The sequence below is a fragment of the Diachasmimorpha longicaudata genome, chromosome 1, assembly GCF_034640455.1.
Source record: "Diachasmimorpha longicaudata isolate KC_UGA_2023 chromosome 1, iyDiaLong2, whole genome shotgun sequence".
Lineage (NCBI taxonomy): Eukaryota > Metazoa > Arthropoda > Insecta > Hymenoptera > Braconidae > Diachasmimorpha > Diachasmimorpha longicaudata.
In genome coordinates, this window is record NC_087225.1 from 10928030 (window position 1) to 10951703 (window position 23674).

At 39.9% G+C, this 23674-nt stretch overlaps 1 protein-coding gene across 11 annotated transcripts in view; it reads left to right on the forward strand.

The window, feature by feature from the left end:
* LOC135167414 (lachesin) overlaps nucleotides 1–23674 on the forward strand; it is a 310790-nt gene that overhangs the window by 186791 nt on the left and 100325 nt on the right. For 8 of the 11 annotated variants that reach the window (XR_010299853.1, XR_010299852.1, XM_064130636.1 and 5 more), the window contains one exon: nucleotides 5517–5635. The exons of 1 other annotated variant lie outside the window; for it this stretch is intronic. Coding sequence is in view for 8 of the 10 variants with exons in the window: in XM_064130591.1 (XP_063986661.1) it covers nucleotides 5517–5635 (119 nt within the window). In the remaining 2 variants the exon portion in view is untranslated. Of the gene's footprint in view, nucleotides 1–5516; nucleotides 5636–8793; nucleotides 9024–23674 lie in introns of those variants that run through there. 2 more of the 11 variants (XM_064130653.1, XM_064130668.1) reach the window with 1 other exon arrangement.

Here is a 23674-nt window from a genome sequence, read left to right on the forward strand (position 1 = left end):
AAAAATTCATTTTATCATAAAACCTTGTCTGAAAATTTTCAATATTCCATTGGAAGTTATATGTGACACGTCAGTCTCTCCATAGGACAGCGTTAAAATTGAAATAAGATTTGGAGTTGGGTGAGAGACATGAACAGGTGGGGATACAGTGAGGTAGCTCAACAGAATGATATAGACCACTGCCGAAAGACACAAGAAGAGGATAAAAATAAAAACGATAAAAGAAGTTGAATGTGAACACTCGTAGAAAGACTGACGCTGAGGGAGGGGGTGAAGGGATGCTGCAATATTCTGGCCTCGCATTCTACGTGTCCCATAAGTTGGCAGGCAAGCTCCCTTTCAGCGACAGCTTGACAGAACATACACGGCACCTCCCTCCCATCATCCCCGACCCCCACCCCTCTATCCTCAGGCCCGCACCCTTCCTTTAAACTGTAAAACAGTTTACTATGGCTTTTGGAAAATGAATATATATAAAGACGGTTTCTACCTGCATGAGTGTACGTCCAGGATATCTCCTCCGGCGAAATCCTTAAAAAGGGCTCCGGCCACGTTTACACTCCGACAAAAACATGAAATGAAAGTGACCGAGAAATGGTCATACATGGAACACGAGCCCGTTGTATCCAGAGGGATGAAAAAAAAAAACATTGAAGAACCGATGGTATGGCAGCAAGTCCCACAGCAAAGTGCTGGCCACGTGCGGAAATAACTTTCCATGTTTTTGATTTGAGGCACGTAAACGTACAACATTGAAATCTGATAGGGCCAGAATGGGGGGGAAGAGAGGGATACTGACAAGACGCTAGAGTCGCTAAACTGCCTCGAGTCGACGTGTCTGCAACGAGAATACCTAAACTCGATGGCATGGATACACAGGGGTGAGGATGAGCTTGAAAAATAAACGACTGAAAGAGGAACGTGAAAATCGTGATTCTATTGTGAGATGAACGGATGTATTTCATTTTGTACGTGAAGGAGAATCACGAGTGCTGGTGGAACTTCTATAAAGGAACAATACCGGAAGTCAATACGAATATCACCAATTTTCGGTATTCAACGGATAGGGGTGCATAATGATGATGTGAGCTTTCCGAATGAGAAGTGATGGTGATTATGACAGGGGAAATTTGACGTGGATAGTGAACTCAAAATTGTGGAAATGTCACGTTGAGATGTGCTACTTATGAACTAATCGTTTATAGGGAGATAAATCACAAATTTTTGACTTTTCTTTTCAATAGGGAAAACTACTCTCACTAGTCAGATAACGCCTTCGCGATAGGAATTTCACGATTTGAATTTTCTAGTATTTTCATAGCGAAAATTGACCATCGCTATTGCATACAAGCAATTAAACTATCAGAATGTTTCCCCTGTGAGAAATGCTATAACAATTATCTCAGATCAATATTTTAATATTGACTCCAAATTGCCGGACTTCTGCAAATGCTGCGGTATCCGCGCTGAATCCTGAAGGTATGAACAATACAATTGTGGAAATTGTTGCGGAATCCCTTCAACTTGTGAACATATTTTCAACTGATGGTAGATCACCAGGCGAAACTAAACTGTAATCCTCCCCGGGTACTTTGTTCCATTCTGAAGCGGTAGGATAGAATTTGTCATATGTAGGATAGATACATGTTTGGTGTATCGTTGGGTACCATACCACTCCGGACGTTGGGGATGCGTGGAATGAGATTATACGGATATTAGAAGTGCCGCAGGGATTGGAACGATAATCCCAGTATGACGGAAGTAAGTCGACCACCGTTGGATAATCGGATCGAAACCACTTCCCTTTCCCTTCTGTGAATATTTCGCCTTTCACACGAATATGTGGCGCAACACTATAACCGGAGAGATGATTTTAATTCCAGAGAGATTATAACAACTTAAAATTTGTCCAATTGGAATTGGATAATGAGTTTTATCGAAAATTCGTTCAAGTAACGGAAATCCGTCTTCTCTGAAAGTATTCTTGTCTTCGTGAATTTAATATGAATTTTAACAGTAAAATGGAAAAGACCTTTTCGATTCAAACCCGTATTCATGTCTAATATCTAGGTCTGACGAAAATGGCTGATTTTCAAATATGAGAAATTAGGGAATTTTGAATTATTAATACTTGCGAATAATTGTTTACGTTCTTTTATTGATATGTTGGGAAGGCACAACTGATCTGATTCGTTTCCTCAGAGGAACTAACTGAAGTGGCAATCAGGGATACAACACTTTAGACCTGATGACTCACATCGCCAATAGTCCCATTCATGCACCTCTGTTTGGACCCAAGAAAGCAGACCACCCACACCATACCCCAAACTTCTCGGAATTTCCATCCACATAAATGGGGAATAAATACAAATCGTATAAAAATCTATTCAATCCAGCCAAAAATTAATTTCTGGTAATCAGTTCGAAGTGTCAACTCTCGAGAATAGGCTTCACCTAATCAATATTTCATTTTTAATTAAGATCTGAAAAATGACATTCTTCCCTGACAGCGAACACCTTCTCCTCGAGGGGGTGAGTGTGGAATGCTTGCTGGAAACTTGTATAATTTCCACAATTTTTTCCACACCAGCACGTCGACCGTGTGTGTTGACGCCCCGCGGCCTGCCAACATTTACCCCTCCCCCTCTCTCCCAGCCACCCACGTAGCCGCCTTTTCACCCTTTCCCCCAGCGGCTCAACGCCTTTTGCACCAAGAGTACGTCTCTACGCCCCCTTCGTCATCTCGCCCAGTGGCGTCGCGAGTTGCGCCATATTTCAAATGTCATATTAGCGAGGACCATGCGTCTTCCACGAGTAAAATGTCTATGCTGCCGGCAGTCTCCACCGCCACTACATCACCTGTATGTGAGACTGGAGAACTCCCTCGCCTCCTTTTTCAGTTTGTTCGCCCTTCCCGTCTGCCGATGATATCGTGTCACCTTGCCGGCTCGACCGCTGATCACAAATTAATGTGAGCAGACAACGTTATCTGAGTATTTCATCCGGGGAATACGACCTTACGAACTTGGCAATCAATTACTCTACCCTGGATGGACTTCACCGAAGTGTTCGAAACTAGGAGACACCTGAAGACAGGAATATTTAGGTAGAATTTAACGGGGGTAAAATTACTCCCTTGGGACCCTTTATTACCGGTCGGTGGATGATAAAACGGCTAATGTCCTGTCTTGTTGGTCGATTGTAAAATGTTAATGCAGTTGGTGGAAGGATCGTCCTTCTCAGTGGCTGGATTTTTGACGATATCACAGCAAACCTCTGCCTGCATTCAAAGACTATGATGTGCTGTTGAGGATCATCAGATATATGACATCAATTATTCCGCCTGAGCGGGAATGCGAGAATATAATTATTTCAGCATTTCATTTGGGCAATATGCCATTACCCAATTGGCAATCAATTAACCTACTTCTGATGTATTTCGTTGGGTAGTTGGGGAATTGAAACCATCAGAAACTCGAAGACAGTCATATTTGGGTAAAGTTCAAGGAGCGAAATGACTCCCTCGGGGTCTTTTATTACCGTGCGGGTGATGATAGACCAACTAATGTCTCGTCTTGTTTGCCGATTGAAATGTAGACGTACAGATGAAATGATGGTTTTTATCAACCGCGGATCCTTTTTGATATCGGAAAATACTTCTACTTCCATTTATTGAGTATGAAGTTATGTTCGGGGGTCTTTGCATTCATGATATCAAATATTGGCTCCGAGAGCGAATGCGATGGTACAATTGTATCTGAGCATTTCATTTCGAAATTGTGACATTACCGAATTGGCGATCAATTAACCCAGTTCTGATTGAGCTGGTGACTTTTGTTACTCATTATTTGGCGCAAGATTGGCGAATCGGGACGGGGAGACACCTGAGGGTAGCTACATTCAGGTAAAATGCGAGGGGGTTGAATGACTCTCGTGGGGGCTTTTATTGCCGTGCGACCTACGATGAATCAGCTAATATCCCGTCGTGTTTGTTCAGCAAAAAAATGTGGACCGGTAGTTAATCTAATTATCTATATCAACAGTTGAATCTTTAATGATATCGGAAGACAAGGACCGTCTGCATTCATTCACTATGATGTGATGTTGAGAGTTATTCCTACTGGTGACATAAAATATTGATCTGTTGTGACTGCTTGCTTTTTGCGGATGAGAATGTTGGGGATAATGTTGTAAGAGTGATCGAACTTTCTATCCGAATCGTTTGTCTCCGGTCCACCCAAGAAGAGAAGAGCATTAATGTTATTAATACGGTATCGTTGAAAAGGTTGTGACATCGCTCTTCGAGACGGTTAATAATGCAACATCTGGGGTCGTATGACTTCTAGTCACAGTGCACTGGTGCCCTCTACAGTTCATTCTCTTCTAGAATATCTCGATGAGATGCCAGGGGAATAGCAGAGGAACACAAGAACAGAAACATTCAGGGAAACCCATCGATCTCTAATTTTCTGGGAGACTGAAGTGTCTCATCAATGTCACGTAAAGACACCAAGTGAAGATGAGAACAGGTAAACAATTATCAATATCGAATAACTACAGAATATCAGCGAGAAAATTCTTCTCATTATTACGATATACTCAGATGGTTTGTTGGAAAAAAAATCACAGCGACTCTTCTTGCGGTGGTATTTTCTCCATTCAATGACGGATTTTTATGTCATCGCTAAATTGCTTCGTACAGTGAGGGTCTCGTGTTAGGGTCTAAGCCACTTTATTTTTTTCTTCGTCACAATGTTGTTTTTTTTTTCATTCGTTTCGCCTGATCGATTATCTGTCCGACGATAAGCTGCGACCACGGCAAGTTCGATTTTATATCGCTCGAGACGTCTTTTCAGTGTACGGAAAATACCGTGCCAGGTGGTTGGCCCCTCTGCTACTCTTCCAGATATACGACCATCTCGTACGTAACTTTATTGCCCTGTTTCATTGATACATTGTTATTGATTTGAGTATTTTTGGATATTGTTTTTCTTTTTTTGCGATAAATAGTTTCTTCGTGCAGCTGTCTTTTCATAAATGTATTTTGAATTTTTTGATTTCGACTTAAAGTCATTGACAATCAACGCTCCAATGTAAGTTCAGAAATAATTAATCTAAAAATACTGGAAATTTAATTAATTATGAAGTCATCAGAAATACCTGAAATTCAAAAGTTATTCGTGGTGGTTGTAACTGGAAGTGGATATTTCTTGTTCAGTAAAAAAATAACTTCTCTTTTGGTAATACTTGCATCGAAGACCATTTCTTCCATATTCAGTACAACTCTAATTCTGTGACATTAAATATATCATGTGACACCAGAAGGTGACGAACGAAAAAAAAACTATTCACCTTGTTCATATTTTCAGATTGTTTTCCAAATATTCCACTGCTGCAGGTGTGACTATGCATCAACGTCAACGTGGCACACATGCGTCATTTTCGTATTGCTGTGTTTTTTTGTTTATCCTTTTTATGCTGACCGCGTATTTTCATTCCATATTTTTTTATTTCAGCTTTCACGCCCCTCTGGATTTACGAACATCCAAGTGTATGCAGATGCCAGCGGTTCAATCAAAGTTGGATTCGAATATTATTTGGACTAGCAATCCTCGGAGGACAATTATTTACGTTGGTGAGTTGTAGAAATACGTAATTTTGATCTTTTTCTTTATCAGCTAATGTTGATTCACGTTAATCAGCATTTTCATGGATTTATTAAGAACTGAAACGTGTCACTGGATATGAATAAATAAGCTAACGGGAATGGGGTGTTATTCAACTAAAATAAAATAATCCAGATAAAATGTTCACAGAATCTTTATTGGGGTGCACTTAAACGTGTCATGAATAGAATTTTCTGTCAGTTTAATTCAATTTTGCCCCGTTACTTGCCCCCATCGCTTTTAGCCGATAATTTTTTAACTGTTAAAGCCGTATCGAAATACACTAGAAACATGACAATTGTATAATTCCTAGGGTTATTACGGGTTCATAAAGTCCCGCACTTAGCGAAGAGAAACAGTTCAATAAAAATTACGTAAAAGTTGAGTAATTTCCAAGTGAGAACAAAGGTCTGCGAAAAATAGTGGCGGAACCAGTAAAAAGTGCGCAATTCTCTGTAGAAATCATGTAACTCGCTGCGAATTATTTACGAAGCTTTCCGTATTTTCAGCTGAACCTTCCGTAATTTTTATCGGACCTTCATTCGCGCTTGTGAATTGCCGACTTTCCACATAATTTTTATTGAACCGTTTCCCTACGAGTGTTTTTCCTGATTTTGATTTTTCTTTTGACAACAAGAATATAAAAAGAAGACAAAAAATACCCAAACAATGCTGTATTGTTGAAAATTTCGTGTGCATATTCAGATGTATTTGAACTTTTCCTGGTTCAACATTGATAATTTGTAGAGATATTCATGAAGATCTCCAAGTAATTCAAGTTCCCCGATTGAATACAAAACTCCGACTCCTTAGATATCAATTCTACCCACAAATGTTTGGAGTAACTCATCTACCCAGTTTTATCTCCAATTGCACAGCTAACAAAGAATCAAGGGTGGCAGGGTTAGATCCGTGAATTCTCGAATTTCATATGTTTCTCATATCCAAGTTTATAAGGACAAGAATTATCTCGCAAATGTCAGGCAGGAGTGAGAGGCAGCTTTAAACGAAAATGTAGACTGCCATGTCTTTCTCCTCCCCCCGCCCCCCTACCCACCCAACACCGGGCTGGTTATATCCTAGTCTCATGCTGGAATATATCACAAAATCCTCTTTCACATTGTCTCGTTTCCTGTTCTATCTATTTTATCCATAACGTCCATTCTCAACTGAATTCACGTGTTTTTCTCGAGCTGCTAAAATCTACGAGTAGTATAGCACGTCATTCACCAACGGCTCTAATATTTCACTGGTGTGTTCGAAAAGTAAAGCCCCTCGACTTCACTAATTAAACATGAATTAATTAACCCTGGTCGAGCTTCTCACGATAGATTGCCAGCGATAAAAATTGCATGAAAAATGTGTTTCACTACATGTGAAAATTTTAAGTGAAAACGGAATAATAAATATTTCGGTAAGATCGCTTAATCTCGTAATATTTTCACCGAAAGGAGTTAATCCGTGGAATCCACTGCCGCAGCTTGAAATATTCCGGCGAAATACGCTCGGTGATTTCATTCAAATTGACTATGCATAGACTAACTTTGCAGACCAAAAATGAGGTATATTTTGTCCGTTGTGTTAGGAGGTATACATAGGTGTATATGTGGAGTATTAAACTTGAATCAGCAGTTCTGGGGCTATTTATTTTGTTTCATGGACAATATTTGAAAATCCTTGCAATCGATGATTCATTTTCCTTAACGTGCTCCGCTTGACGTGGACTGAGACTTGATCAATTTGAATATGGCGGAAAGTTCATATGGAATACTTTTACTTTTACTTATCTGGAGGTAATACACCACCTACGGATATGACCTTGGTGATGTTACACTTGAGATGCCAGTTGGTGTTGTCAAATTATGCAGCGAAAGAACGCGGAAATCAGTGAATAAAATGCCGTAAACTGAAGCTTCATTGATAAGGTTAATCGTGAAACCTCAACTTAATGTCATCATCATCATCAATGGCACTCCAACATTTCAACGCTACTAATATCATTTATGCCGAGTGTAACCATATCTTCTATTCTTATCCCTTACCTTACATATAACCTGCGATTCAGCTCTGAAAATTCTGAATGTTCATCCAGAGAAGATGAATACTCCCTCCAGTTGTATTTCCATCTCCATGAATTGATCGTTCAATACCTTGGCGATCAAATTAAAAGCAAATTTACCTTGGTTAATGACGCAGTTCAGGAGTGCCCGAAACTTTTTGATTAATTCGCGAGCCAGTCATCCTTGAAGATTCTGACAAAATTGATGAGTATACATCGATAGCACGAGATTCCAATATCAAGCAGAATGAGTCTGTACATTTGGGAGCAAAAAAAGTTTCTCGTATGTCGGAAGTAATTATTGATTTGAAGAACTCTTCGTTATTACTTTCTTTGTCCCTGAGATGATGGATTTTTTACTCGAGAAGATGCCTTCCATATAGAACTAAAACTTGATTTCGATGAGAGATGTTCGTGAAGCAAGAGAGGTGAGATTTTGATCGGATTTAGGAATTAAAGATATCCGATTACTCTGACTTTACTTTTTCTGAGAAATGTCTGTCTACTTTCATAATTGAACATGAAAGTTTTCATTTGAGTGTCATTTGGCAGAAAATGTCCGACCATTTTAGAATCATCATATTATTCAAACTTTCCAGGCTTCAGATTAAATCTGAAAATTTGATCATTGAAAATTTATTTAACAGGGATTTTATGAATATTATTCCCATTTTCGGTAAACGTTTCCAGCGGATATTTTAAACTAAACTGTTCTGGAGGTTTAAGTTTGATGAATAATAAATTCGACTTCTTCTAATTTCTATTTTTTTCGCAGTATGTAGAACAGTTATTAGAACATGGCAAAATCATTGTTGCAGTATTCCGACAGTCAAAAGTACTAGCTGCTTCCCTCTCCATAAATTTTGGAAATCGAGAGACACGTACCCGATTCCAGAAATTCCCCTGCATCGAGGACCTTGAGGGTAACTGTAAAGTGAATAAGAATAACCCCGAGTGAGTTAGAAAATTTATGTGGAAAGATAGACACGTGGAGATGTTGAACGCATGCGTGGCGCGTTGTTGCTCCTGCAGGACTGTTCCCCGGTGTGTCAGTCAGCGTCTGAACGTTCGACACGCAAGCCACCGTGTATTTTTAGTTAATCGAAATTATCAATCGGTTCCGGTGTGTTGACATATTGTTATAAAAAACATTTTCCTTGTGTTAGGATTACCGACTTTAAATTGTTAACTGTTGATTGAGTTGACTGTTGTTCCAGTGATTGACTGGGGTCAAAGCATGACAATAATCGCAATTTTGACGACTGTCTTCTTTACTTCCTTTATTTTGCAGATCGAGGGTACGTATATCGATTCCACTTTTGCTCCCCCGTAACAAATTTTCCGCCAACATTTCACAAAATATTGTCACTTAAAATTCCACTTTATTGATTTCGGCAAAATTTGGACTTTAATCCTTTGCAAATTCCTGGAGTTCCAGATGAACTAAAAGAATTTTCTACACATGCACATTAATTCCATTATAATAATTTATTTTCACTGGGAAATTCATGTCAATTGTAGAAATTCTATATACCTGTCTCTAAAACAATTCAGAGTTCACCTGAATTCTCAAATGGACTCGATATTTTACCACTTATTTCTCTCCAATGGAATTCAAGAGGTTTTGTTGGGAAATTCAATCAAATTTTTACAGCAGTTCATGTTTAGATTGACTTGTTCATGTTAATGAAGGAACTAAAATGGAAAATGCATCAGTAGGATCAAAGGGGGACTAGGATTACGAGGATAACAGCGGGGTATTATGACTCGCGTCTCCAGAGAACAAGGGGATATGTTGATGATCACTTCCTAAGGGAATTATGATGGCGGAGGGTTACGGGGATTTGAAATTTTAGTGCTATGCGAACATCAGCGGCTACATGTGCTTTGACTATTTCGATGTAATCGTGAATTTTTAAGAAGAGGGGCTATAGGATTACGAAATACCACGTTAATTCCATTGATCATCGAGGACTGATAATCATTGAATTCATCCATTGTAACATTGACGGGGTATCACGGGATCAATAAATATTTTTCCCGGGAAATTTAACCCTTACAGAGCCCTTGTGTCCCTTACGCTCTCTCTGAGCCCTTGCACAACGTTGATGATGAAAGAATTCACGTGACAACATTGATTAGGATATGTATTTATTCCCAATTCATCATTGAGAATCATGAGAGTCCAACATTGAAGCCCTTATAGCCCTGGGACTATCAATTGAAGGAGTGCATTCAAATGAATTTATAAAGTTGAATAAGTTCCACCTGCAGTCGATACTTTCAATCTTATCAACAGCTTTAAATATCACTGTCAATTAAATTGACTGCTCAGAATGATGAGTCACATCATTATGAAATTCAATTTCATTAACCAATATCTCCGAAACACTTCTCCCCGGATATTCAGTTTATTCGATGGAATCGATGAGTTTAAAACTGCAGATGAAAATTTTAATCGTTAAAAGTTTTCCACAGTAGACGGTGGGAAAACACCCTAGCATCTGGGAAAATTATTATCAATGAACACAGCCCCTGGCAAACACACAGCTACGTAAAATCGAACGATCGTTAAAGTTCAATTGCCTCGCTAATTAATTTTGCACGTTGGATACCTCGCGCATGTTTCCCCAGAGGATGGCTATAACGATAGTACCAATACCATTCTTCTTTATTGTTTTGCGATGTTCATACTTATTAGGGGCTTTTTTTCAAAATATGTTTTTCACCTCTGCTTTTGCCAATTATAGAATAAACCCCCATGCCAGGGGATTTGAAAATATGGGATCTGTGTTGTTCATTATCGGTGTTACATTAACAATTAACGGGATGTCGTTGGATCATGGCAGGTGTTTTTGATATTCATGGCGGAAAAAATTGTCATTTGCGTCGATTTTCGGTAACTAGTAATTGAGCTATTTTGGGGAGAAAATGAGGCATGGAAAAATGATGGTTTTGGTCCAATGGGTATCGGAAAGGGGTTTATGGTTAGCGATGAGGGTTATTTTCATTTTTGAGAGAATGGTCGGAGATTTTTTTTATTTTGTTGGCAAACATTTTTTTTTTAAGCAACTGCGGTCGTTTTGATAAGCTTAAGGGATTTGAAATAGAATGAAGATATTAAAAATATCTCGATTTGCTGTAAAGTTATTATATAAAATTGTGAAAAAACGTGGGTTAACAAGGAGAAAATATACAGAATTGATATTTTCTTTTTACCTCTGAAATATTTTGATGGGAAATACTTTTTCGATATTGCACACAAGTTTCTAGAACGTCGCACTCAATCATTCATTCCGACGCCCGCTCTAATATCACGTTAAGACGAAAATGATGCGTGCTGTGTACGTCACAGGCCGGAAAATTTTGCATGACGACTGGCTCAAAGTTTCTCAGTATCTTAACACGTGACATAACTGCACAACTCCAGTGTCTTCGTAATTACACATACTGTTGGAATTGGGTTTAACGCGTAGACGTTCACTTGGTGATTTCATCGAGTCAAAGGCACGTTCATTTCCTATGTGTATCTAGGATCATTCCGAGGATATTCTTGGGGATAATGTTGGGGTATTAACTGGGATAGAGGGAAAAGGATGAAAACATGTATCGTAGAGGTCCTAATTAATTTGCTGTGAAAATGGCAATAGCGAAAAAGAATCATTATTTTTCCATAAAATTTCACAGCTCCCGAAAACATTATAAATTACAAACAAAATTATTTGGAAAGGAGATAAATTCTTTTGGAAACATATAAATTAAAATGTTTCTAGGTCGTATAACAAAAGGTTCATTGAAATAATTGATACTATTCTAAATTATATTCATTGTGGATCACTTGTAGAAATCACACCTTCGCGATGAGTGAAGAAGAGTAAACTATGAAGGATCGTAAAAATTATGTTTATGGATTAAATCGGGGATCGAGAAATACCTTAAGCTGCGGTTCCTCCAAAATGTCACCTAATAATTCGAGTTATCCACTAACTCTCCAGAATTCCAAAAACCTATTCAACAACACTTACAACGGTACAATTAACTTTTCAAGTGGAAGAATTAGGTGAAGTGGAATCCAGAAAACTGGAGGATGTACTTTCATCGAACCTTTCCAGTCGAACGCCCGCACCATCGTCTGTTTCTCTCTTTCTCTCTCGCCGTCTTTACGGCCCCTCGCCCCGACATCCTTTTCTTCCGAAGTACATCGGCATTTCTTCCAGCTCCATCTTCTCCGAAGAACTGTAGCAGTCCTGGGTAACGCCGTCGGCGGCAAAGGGTTACGTCTACACGCCAAGAGATAAAACCAATCACACAGCACTGTACACACAGAAATTTATTGCCACAGATTATCTGGCCTGGCTCCAAATACAAACACATTTTCTTGCCCCATTCGTACCACCACCGATGGGTCACCCAACCCGAGGATAGTTGGTCTGAGAGAAAGCAAAGAAGACATAAATTCGAGAGAAGTATGGGGGAAGAAAAAAATTGGATATAAAATGTACCCATTTCCTGTCCAATGGAATGAGAGAAATGATCAGCCTGCGAGGATAGGGTAAATACGATGATAGTTCAATGAGTTGTGCGGAGTTCAAAGGGATGCATTTTCTCTATCGTCAGTATCAATCCTCCACCGTTGTGTTTCCGTAGCGGTTCATACTGAATGAGCCTGCGTGAAAATTTGACTGACCGTGTCAATCCAGTTTTCACCAATCACTCGAAATTAAATTGATCTCTAACTATAAATTCACATCGAGAGTGATCGGAATATCTCACCTTTTCGGCGAATCCTTAATCCAAAATTTTAGGGAAGAATCAAATGGCGATTGACCTGGCGAGTCAGGTACAAACTCGGGGACTCGGATCTTTCGTTAGAAACTTGATTCAAAACTCGATTCCGGTAAAAACAAAAGAGAATTCACTTTCATTGGACGATACGGAAACTTCAAAAGAACAAATTCCCTTTCCCCTGAGTTTCATCCTCCTGATGTTAGTATTTCCATCTACGTCTTGTACCTCCATTCTCCTCATATATCTTTATTGCATTGTGCGACGCTCTCTGCATCTCACAAGTTGTCCACGTTAGCATCTCAGAACCGGATGTTGAGGATTTTCTCCTCCAACAACATGCATGACTTTTTATCATCAGTACCATTTGAACAACAGCCAACATGACGATGTCGAGAGACTTTTGGCCCGAGTCCTATTTATAGGTCTCTGCCTCGATCCTTACACTCATACAATTTAGAAGTTATATCCGAGATAGAGTGGGGGATGGAGCCACTCCTCTCGAAAAAGAATGTCGTTGCAGTGTAATAGATTTATACGTTGAGGTCAAAGAAAAGAAAAATAGTAGAGAGGATACAAAAACACGAGTGAAGGTGGACAAAAGGGAGTAAAAGAGGAATATAAATAAAAGGATGGAGGAAGAGTTGGGTGGATACATCCGGATGAAACGAGAGGACAGGCCAAAAGGATTTCGGATGTCGACATTACAATCGTCTAACCGCCCAAAGAAATCCCTTCGTTGCCTGTTTTCCTCGTTTCATATCCCTCACCCCATTCCAACCCTCTCAACTGTCTATCCTCATTCTATTCCCCAACTTTCAAAGGCTAGATCTCTCTTCCAACTGTAGTGACACTGGAGGGGGAACAAGAAGAAAAAAGTATACGTGAACTTTTCTCGCCTCCTGCTTTCCTTCCTTCTCATCTGAACAAATCTTTTGTATACGGTGAAATCGTGTTTAGGGATCTTTAAAACAGCTATTCAATTTTCTTTTGAGGGTTTGAAGGTGGTTGGAGGGTGTAGGACGGATCGATGCGAAATTTGAGGTAAAAATTTCGCATTGCGATGATGCTGGTGTCAGAGAAATAAGAAAATCGATCGGTGGGCAGCAATAGACCGGAAACAAAGACCCTTACGATCGTTGGATAGATGAAACCAGCAAAATAGATGAAACCAGCAAATTCAGGGTTAGTGGTCCCTCATGCCTCAAATCTCTCAAGAATTACTAAATATTTTTTCAATATTTAGAAGGAGAGGTTGAGTGATGGGGGAACAATTTTTATTCAATTGTGGTCCTCACGCACAAATTCGAAAATCATTGGCATTTCAACTGAAGCCTAAAAAAATCGTCCTTATAATCTCGAAAATAGACCCTCATTTCATGTACTTTTTGTACATTCCATCCATGTTTAAGAGTATTTAATACTACCAGATTGATGTCGTGAACTCTTTTTCCAAAGTCAGCTTATCACTGAAGTTTCCACCCGTTGCCCGTTTGCAAACCACATTGGCGAGGTGCCCCCGGGGGGTAAAACCAGAGTGAGGGAAAAGGATTTACTCAAAACACTGGCCTGTTAAGCCTTGGCCGGACGTACCCAGAGCTTAAAAGATGCCCAAGGCAAGCGTCAGTTAATTTCAGCCGGACTTTTCTCTTCCGCTCACGGAAATCTCTTGTATTCCATGAGCCGAATTCAATAACAATATTTACATTCATAGCGCCGCAAAAGTGATCGACGAAACGAATTGACTTCCCAAGAAATATCCGTTTTATTGATGAAATTGAACGTTCAGTAAAGGAGTGGATTTTCACGAGAATAATTCAATAACATATATCATCTAAGATTTTCTGGGATCTCGAAAATTATACCGCGAGTCAGGGGCTTGAGGCAGATATTTTTTTTAATGGTTCTCTTCTAGGGACGTCGGGAAATTCCAACAAAACCAAGTGCAAAAAAATCGTTTTGCAGCTCACGTTTAACCTCACACGTCGACTGAGCAAGTTCTCGACTGAACTTGAATGTTATAACAGCCGTTAAACTAGCTTCAAACTGTATCCAACACATCAACAACAATTTGATCGGAACTTAACGATCAAAGTGAAGTAAAATTCAATCATCAAATCGAAATATAAATAAACGGGAGTTCCCCGCAGTTATAATTCACCAGCAAAAATCATTCATAATTCAGTGGTATTTCAAGTACTGTGTCACATCAAGCCCTTTCCCATTTTCCACATTTATTTTCTCTGTTCCATGTGTGCAATCCCCTGGCGTGTACCCACCATTGTTTTACCCCAGTCCTCTCTACGGTATATAATACACGAGCCTTAAAACCACCAACATACAATACCCATACGCTTTTCAGTCTCTATATATGAGTAGACACTCAAACTTGTTGGCCACCATCCAGTCGCTGGCAGGAGGGATGGGATCGCTTCGGAGGGGTTGGAGAGGGGTAAAGCCAGGATTTAACGTTTTCATTGCGCCCGTTTCTGCCCGTTGGGTATCACAAAAAGATAAAGAGCGAGCCCATGGCAAAAAGTATAACGCAACAGTTCTAGATCGCCGAGTCTGGCACACACGCCCGGATGGTTTTGCTCGTCGAAGCGGCAGAGACTGGGGGGGAAAAATGAGGTAGTGGAGTAATAAAATAAGGGGAAAAGGGGTACGAAAAAAATTGGGAAATTTCATTGACAGGGACAATATAATGAAGAGAGTTGGCAATTGCCGGGGAATGGGTGGGTTGTAGTGAATATCGTGGGAAGGGGTTTGGGTACACGTGTGGTCAGCCAGAGACAAACTATAGTAGCGTTTCTGGTCGCTGAAGATTCATGGGTGGGTGTTGAGGAGGGGTACATGGAGCCTGCCAAATGAGGGATGTGGTGGGTACGGGGTTGGGAGATGGCCGACGTGGAATAAGGGAGGCTCAGAAGAAGTTTGAGCTGATGGGGGTGTCAGTTCAATGATGCAGGCGGGCTTGTTTTGATTAGAGAGAAATATTTTGGGGGGACTAAAGTGCTTGGTAATGCTTAGTCGTCGAGTAAACTCGGCTTATGTGGGACAATCAATTTAGTTTTGCGCAATTTCCAATGAACTCGCGTTATAATTTTTTTTTCATAGATGACGCCAGCATTGAGTACACATTTGTAAATAATATACCTTAAGTCATCGCTATCAATCCTGATAAAATATCACAAATGCTCTTATCAATGCTGCAGTCTTCATCTGCTACCTTTGGGCTCATTATACCAGCGCTCTGATTGGCTTTAAAAATTTGTACTTCAATAATTCATAAGTGTTGGCATGACTACATCGTTAAATCACTTCTTTGAGAATATCGTTAGAATTTTTTTTACTCTATTAGAAAGGTACCTCTAATTACTATTGAAATGTAATCCACTCCAATATTGAAGTTCTGAGAGGAACATGCTATGCGGGGACATGAACAAATACTCAAGAAAGAACTTCACCGGAAGGTGAAATAGCTTCTAGGGTCACGATTGAAGTAAATGCTCAAATAGAGACCTAGCAAGAGATTTATCTCTGGCCTTGAGTAGGAGTTTGCATTGAAACTTGAATAGGTGAGGTCTGCGGTGAAGTTGAGAGTGAATTCCTCTGGTTCCCAGTGGCTTATTCGGCGGGAGTACCCGGCTTCGCTTCCTGGTCAGGTGAAGCGGAATTTCTTTTCTCGCTAACTTCTAATTCTCTTGCCATGCAGGACTAGAACTGTCAAGAAGGATTTTTTTCAATTCGATTGGCGTCTCATACAGGCACACAACTATACCCATTACCACTCCCACTAAAATAAACCCTCCACTATATTTAACGCCTTTTACCCAGCTTTGACCCCTTCATCTAATTTCCCGTATTGGCCAATTATTCTGGGCTTTCCATCCACGTTCATTCATTTAACCATCACGTGTTTGGAAGGATTTCAAAAACCCACAGTTGAATGGATCCCTGAACCCTCGGAAAAAAAAATTCCAGTACGAACGATGAATAAAACCATCCTGCATAGCTCCCTCCCGTCACCGCACCCTGGAGTATTGAAATTCTGAAAGGAACAGCTCTACCAACGTAATCGAGAGTACCAGTTGCTTCCCCTTCGATCATCCGTCATACTGGCTGTCTGCCTCTTCATCGCTTATACCGAGCCGGGAAATCTCGTTTGTCCGATGTGTACCAGGCCGCGCACGAGTTGAAAGAGGCAGACGGGTGCGGGGCCCTGGGGGTGGTAGCCAGAGCGCGTGTTTTCCAAGGGAAAGTCGCGCATAAGAGAGATGAACGGACAGCAGGAGAAAGTGAGGTTACGAAAGCTCAACCTCTTCTCTCCCACCCGGACGCTATTCACATTCGACAAAGACACGATGAGTATGATGTAGACGGCCAGAGAATGTGGAAGGGAGAGAGGACAACTCGATGTTAGAGACACGGAGAAAGAGAGAGATGGAGACAGGGAAGAAAGGAGTGGTGCGCGCTCGATTAATCTCGCAATCTGGATGGAGTGGCTATGATAGACTCTATGAATAACTCATGAGCAGTGCCTCTACCTGCTTCCCATAGGGACATTCGCGTATAATTCAGCCACTTCATTTGTCCTCATTACTATGCCCGATCGTTACATAGAGTATGATTTAGCGCATCCCCAACTCCTCTTGTGCTCTCCCTCACTCGTCCTCAACCGGTTGGTGTACCTATTCAGAGACGCGTGTATACGTAGTGATTTTCACTGGATGCATGTCGGGGACCTTTGAATATTGCACTGAGATCACGTTCCAAGACTCGAGAGCTCGAATCGTGAAATCTGGTATTATACGGTATTTGTTGGTAATTGGGGGATATGTCAACTTGGTGGGAATGATATGAATGAATTTGATATGAGGAAGAGGAATGGGGTGCGGGATGGCTGATGAGTTTGGTGGGACGAGCTTCGAGGGGGTCTTTAGTATTTGAGAGTTTGTTTGCTTTGGGATTTTCGGAGGGATTTGGAAAAATATTGTAGGAAAAACTAGAATCCCACGACTTCGATACCAAATTTAAAGATTGAGCTCGAAACCGATACTTGTTGGTCGTAAGAGTCAAATTTAGAGGCGTTATAATTACCAGCAATTGGTGGAATATTTCGATAAACGTTGAATAGTAGAAATACGTTAAAACTGATTGTTTCCACTGAGGACTTCTTTTATTTATTTTGAAATACGTTTTCAGTTTCAAGACCACAATATGTTCGTTCCCAGCATTGTTTGATATTTTAGGTATATCCAGAAATGCAATTGTGTTTAGAAAGTTCAGCAACCCGTGCGATATTCAGCTGTGTACGCATAAGACCCATTGTTATCCACCCATATACCATTGGTTGCCGCAATACTTGTATGCGTTAATTCCGGAGTGTTACGGTCCTTGTTAACGTCCACCAGAATGTTTCATAAATGGAATTCACTGGTCACAGCACCCAGGTATAACGAACCAACGAGAAAACTGACAGGGCCCAGTGAATTCAACGATAAAAATTTCACTCATAATAGTGAAATTAATTACCAGTTTTTTTGACACATGAGCGATGGAGTTAGCGCTTTTTATGCAATTTATTTTCCCTCTACTGATTAGTTCAGCTGAACAAATGAGTGCAAGAACACTCTGGGAAAACGTTCTGGTTTTTGCGGGGCCAATGGCCCGAGGCATTAGTCTCTCATAATTGTTTTTCTCGGATTTTCGTGGTGAGCGGATAAGCAAATGATTTTTATCAGAAAAATAAAAAAGTGAGGGTGAGGATAATGGTTTGTAATTGATAATAAGTAGTTGCAGTCTTCAAATCCCATTTAGTTTTTACTGAAATTTGCGGAATTTCGTCATTGAAGAATTCAATTGTATTTTTATTCAACCGTCATGAAAATTAATGAAATTAATGATCATAATTAAAGTAGTGACGAAAAATCAAACGTGAAAATTTTCAACTTCAAATGAAGAATTTGAAAACGCTTTTTCAATATTTTTTAAATCCTGAAATGCCCTTTTTTGCGGATATCCCACTGGCGGAGGAAAACTAATCCGGTTCTAGGTGATCAATTTAAATGATTGCATTGATTCCAAGCGATTGCTCCTGATCAGGAATATGAATAACCCGTCGATTTATCCACTCATTCATACTCTCCCCATCCGAGTTCTCTTCACGTATTCAGGGATAGAATGAGAGGGAAAAACTGAGCTGTGATGGAGCGAGTTCGCTTATGTTCGTATGTGAGCTGGCAGTGAAGCGAGCCGCAACGTGATCGGCCAATATCCAATTCACAGATACATTTATTATTCACAAGCCCAAAATGACGGAAAGATGGTTGAAACTGGTTGGGGCTTGTTATGGGAGAGGCCTCGAGAAAGTGCCGGCTGGATGGGCTCCGATCACATCTACGTCGTTGAGAGAAGCCCACTCACTCCCGGTGGTTGGGGAAAATTCCGTTTGACTACCGAGTGATCGATTGCTAAGCATCCCCTGCCCCGACTACCCTCCCATACTCATACTGTTATACACCAGCGGAACTAACTCCATTAGCGATCGCTTTCCAATGCGATAGGGGTTTTTTCCTCTCGAAAAATGCTTTGCATCAGATAATTGTCTTGATTCCTTGACAGTCCTTCGATTCACAACTACTTTGTTAAATACTTTGTACTAAAAATATTCAAGTGCCAGTTACAATTTCATATACATTTTAGACCTAATTATTTCCACTCCATAATTTTGACCGAATATCGCTTTAACTGGCAAATTACGGAACAGGCACGTGATTTTGAACCAACTTTTCTCTCTGTGTAATTAAAATTCTCGAAACTCCAAATAATGTTTTTTGTTGAGTCGTGAAGGCGACTTTTGATACGATAATGTTTAGAAATAATTTTGCTCCGATTCACGATCCTTTCGACATCGCCAAAGTACTTTCAGATCCTCACCAAACACTTGACATTTGTTTCTTTTCATTGGTATTCCATCATCTAAAGATTCAAGATTTCTCTATCAGCCTGTGTACACAATGTTGAGAGCATACATTTTTAAAATGTTATTTAGAATTCATAAGACTCTTGGAGTTATGTTGAATGTTGAGTAGGAAGGAATTTCATTTTGAGTTTACATTTCATCAGAGCGTCTGGGCTTTGAGACTCCCTGATGGGTTTGATATTTCAACAATTTTTTTTGTTCTTAATTCACGTGAAGGAGGAAAGGGTGAAAAAAGATCGGAGGAAAACATTCGAGGGAATTGAGGAGGATGTGAACACTGTACGGAATTCAGAAAAGTTTTTCTTGATAAGTACGAGATGTGAAACAAAGGTGGACTGTTGTCTGTATCCACCCGGATGGAATAGCAGTTGAAGGCAATTTCATGACAGGGGTCTTGGGATGATTGGATCAGCGTCCGGAGACTCGATGAGGCAGGTTTGTGTGCCTTTGCACGTTATTCTTCACCGTTTTATCAATGTTACATCATTATTGCCCGATGGAGCTATGTGACCAATTACTCCAGTAGTACAGAATCATTCCAGAGATGCAACAAACGTCAGTTTTAAAACGTGCTATTTCACGATGAGAGCTGAAGTGTCCGAGTTCTGCATCCATCGCGGTGTCGTTTGCAGTATCACTCGGGATATCATAGAAGGCGTCATTTAAGAAGTCATTGATATACCACCCACGTCCTGACATCCTCATTAATTCCTAGAATTCGAAGCGAGAGAAAAGCGAATAAGACGTTCGTATATGTTCGTATATATCCTGCGCCTTTTTTTTCATCTGCTGTATATCATTACTAACGAACCTATCGAGTACCCGATGACATTCCACACGAGGGAATACGTCGATCCCAATTTGCTGATATTTTGTATCATGATATTGCTCTCCCACGTCGGCTACTTGACTTTGAATTATGAATCTAATATGAAATTCCACGTGTCGTACATCGTCATTCATGTTTTATCTATTTCTTTTTTCCATGTCCCTCTTCACAATTTTATCAGTTCACAGTCTTTAAAAGAGAAGGGCCCTTAGCGAAGAGCGTAGTTTCACTAGAAAAAGTAGTGTCTTATAAATATTGAGACACACTCAGACGAAAAAATCGTTTTTATTGTCGTTGTTATTTTAATTTATTTTCTTCGGATAACATCGAAGGTTCTGGAATAATTGCTAACTTTTACCCTAGTGGTGTAGTGATTTTTACTCGATCAAAACTTATCTTCATATTTATCAGAATAAAAATTCCCCTGTCCTGGAATGAGATTGGATCATCATATATTAATTTTTACTGTTTCGGAGAAGAAATGAAATATCGATGATCTGTGATATACTTCTAACGACCAGTAGGGTGATTTCCATTGAAAATTGCTCTCTGCAGTGACTGCTCTACCGAGAAAATGAGAATGAAATTTTCCAAAATTTTGTATAGTGTTCATGTATCTAATGGAGGTCCAGCTTCAAGTATAGTCTCCTATTTTTATGTCTCTACACTGTCTTTCTCTCAGTCTTTAAAAACACACCACCGTGAATCCGCGAACACTAGCAGCTGAATGTTACAAAACTCCTTTCTCTCACTCCAATGTATATGTATGGAGTCTTGCACGACGCTCCTTAGTAGACAAAAACCGGTGGGTTGAAACGCCTGGCAGTTATTGTTTCCCACTTTACGAGCGTGCTAATCTCGTTTTACCACCAAACATTTATCGTGTTTGTACATCGTTATGCCCTTAAACTAAGTTCATTTCCAAAGTGCGTTGTGGAATTATGTGAACAGTGAAGTAAATGGAAGATTTCGGTGGAAAATTTTTGAATTTTACTGTTGAAGCGTAACTTGACAGGGACGTGAAATGTTGCTACTTGAACATCTAAAATCCAGATGCAGGAAAAGCCTCGGATGAGGCCCTAAGTGGAGACTGTGAAGTGGTTGCGAAAGTTGTAGTTAAAGCTCCGAAAAACATATCTCCAGACAAACCAAACTGGACTTATGAAAATTTTGGAGATCGTTTTCGTTTCGATGACTTTAGATTCCGAAGAGCTGGTTCCACATTAATTGATCTTCTAACTCCTCTAAAAAATTGTACATGCAACAACGAGTCTAATAACTCCGATGAAAATTGTTCATTCTTTGTATTACCTGACGCTATGGTTGCTCGTGAATTTTTATTGCCTCATCAACAGAGTAATATTTGCCGAAGTTCGTTACATGCAACCAAAAAACACCTTTCGTCTAGCAACTGTAATCTAATAATTCTCCGGGATCAATACTTGATTCGGGTACGGTGTCTGACTATAAATAACTATTACTACTTGTTACGATGACCTCTGCATTGCCCACATGTTGACGCTGGGAATAGCGTTGAAAAATATACCGAACTGCGAAAGCTGAATGGACTGCATGGAAAAATTCGATGAATTTCACGGAGGAAAAGCACACAAATGACTGTGACTTTGGTGAATGGAGAAGTATGCCTGGTGTGCTGTATGGCACGTATTCAACCCGGCATTCACTAATATGATAGGCGAATGCCGGAAAAAACCGGACCAGTGACAACATTACGTTCCACCGCATACGTCCAGTTGTCTCTGGTTAGAATGATCTGAATGTCTACCAGTATGCGGTGATCTGCAATACACATTTCCGAGTAATTCGGGGGAAGCTTGGAAATGATACAAATAATGCCCGCATCCTGATGGCTGCAAATACAGGGTGAATAAATATGCTCTATACTATGTGGATCGTTAACAATGGGCTCATCAACATATTCAGGTTTCCTAGCATCGATAATTACTGACAGTTGACGGCCGGCGTTTTCTGAATGTTTAATGCGCCCTGTATCCTATTAAGGATATCGAATATCCTTCATCATAAAATATCATCATGGGAAATTGAAACCCCACAAACCATTGGTTGCTTCGTCATCTACGTAATCTATTTACAAAATTGTATCATCTAAAAAGCTGCGTGATATTTATCTTCTTTGAAATTTTCACATTTCGAGTAGAACTTGAGATGAGGGCCAGAGCAGCAACTAAAGTTGGGCTTTATTTGAAAACTTGAATAGTGAGTTGACAAAAATTGCGCCAGAGTCTGTACGATTCCTCAAATAGACCCTCCATGAAAGACTGAAATTTGGTCTCACCTCAGCATCTCATCAATATATTGAAGATAATGATCAGAAATTTTATGGCCAACGCTTTCTGGATGTTTGGTGCTATTGCCATCACATTAGAGAACTCGAGTATCCTTCATAGTGTAACATCGAAAAGGAAATGTCGAGATCCATGAAACTTTGATTGCCTCCAGGAGCACTGAATTGTCCAACACAATTTATTTATGAAATTCTATTATTAAAAAACTTACTTGAGGTGTTGAAATCTTTCTCCACTAAAGTATTCACTACCTTGAGGATGATTCATTCATGGAAGTATATATTTTCCCATCTCGAGAAAAATCTCACTGGAGTATCCTCTCGAGGAATATAAATCTAATAATGAAAAATAATTGAGTTACTTACGCTATTATCTCCGAAACAATGCTAAATAGTATAATTGACTTGAATATACCATCTGGATGGGATTGTATAGTTATGCGGTTTCTCAAACCAAGAGTATTACTTTTTCACTTTACTTTCATAACTGAACTGTTGAATATTAATGATATTCTAACCGTGGAGTAACATTGTGTCCCTTTTACCTAGCCTCACTTTCGGTCTTGCCTTGTCCTTCTCATCTTTTTTCCCTCATTCTTACCTCCAACTCCTCGTTCTTCTTTATTTCCCTCTTTGTCCAGTATTCCGGGAGCTTTGTCCTTACCTCTCACTTCGGTGATTTTACTTTTTGCACGAACGGTGGGGCTTCTTAACGATACGATCGTACCTGCGGCAAAATGGAAATGGGAAAATTATAAGAAGTCACTGTGTAAACTGTTCGAAGAGAGACCCATTTATTGATATTGCCGCCCGAGTCACGTGCGTAACCAATTGAATTAATATCACTGAACTGGACAGTGTATTGTTTCAGAGAATTTATAGGGTGCTTCTTGGTGGATCGTTTCAATTCGTGAAGATGACACGGTGTTTCGTCGGCGATATTTTAGTATTACCTTTGGCTTTACGGATCTCGCAGATTGTCATGCCATTTCTATTATGGATATATCTGTAATGTGAAGGGGGG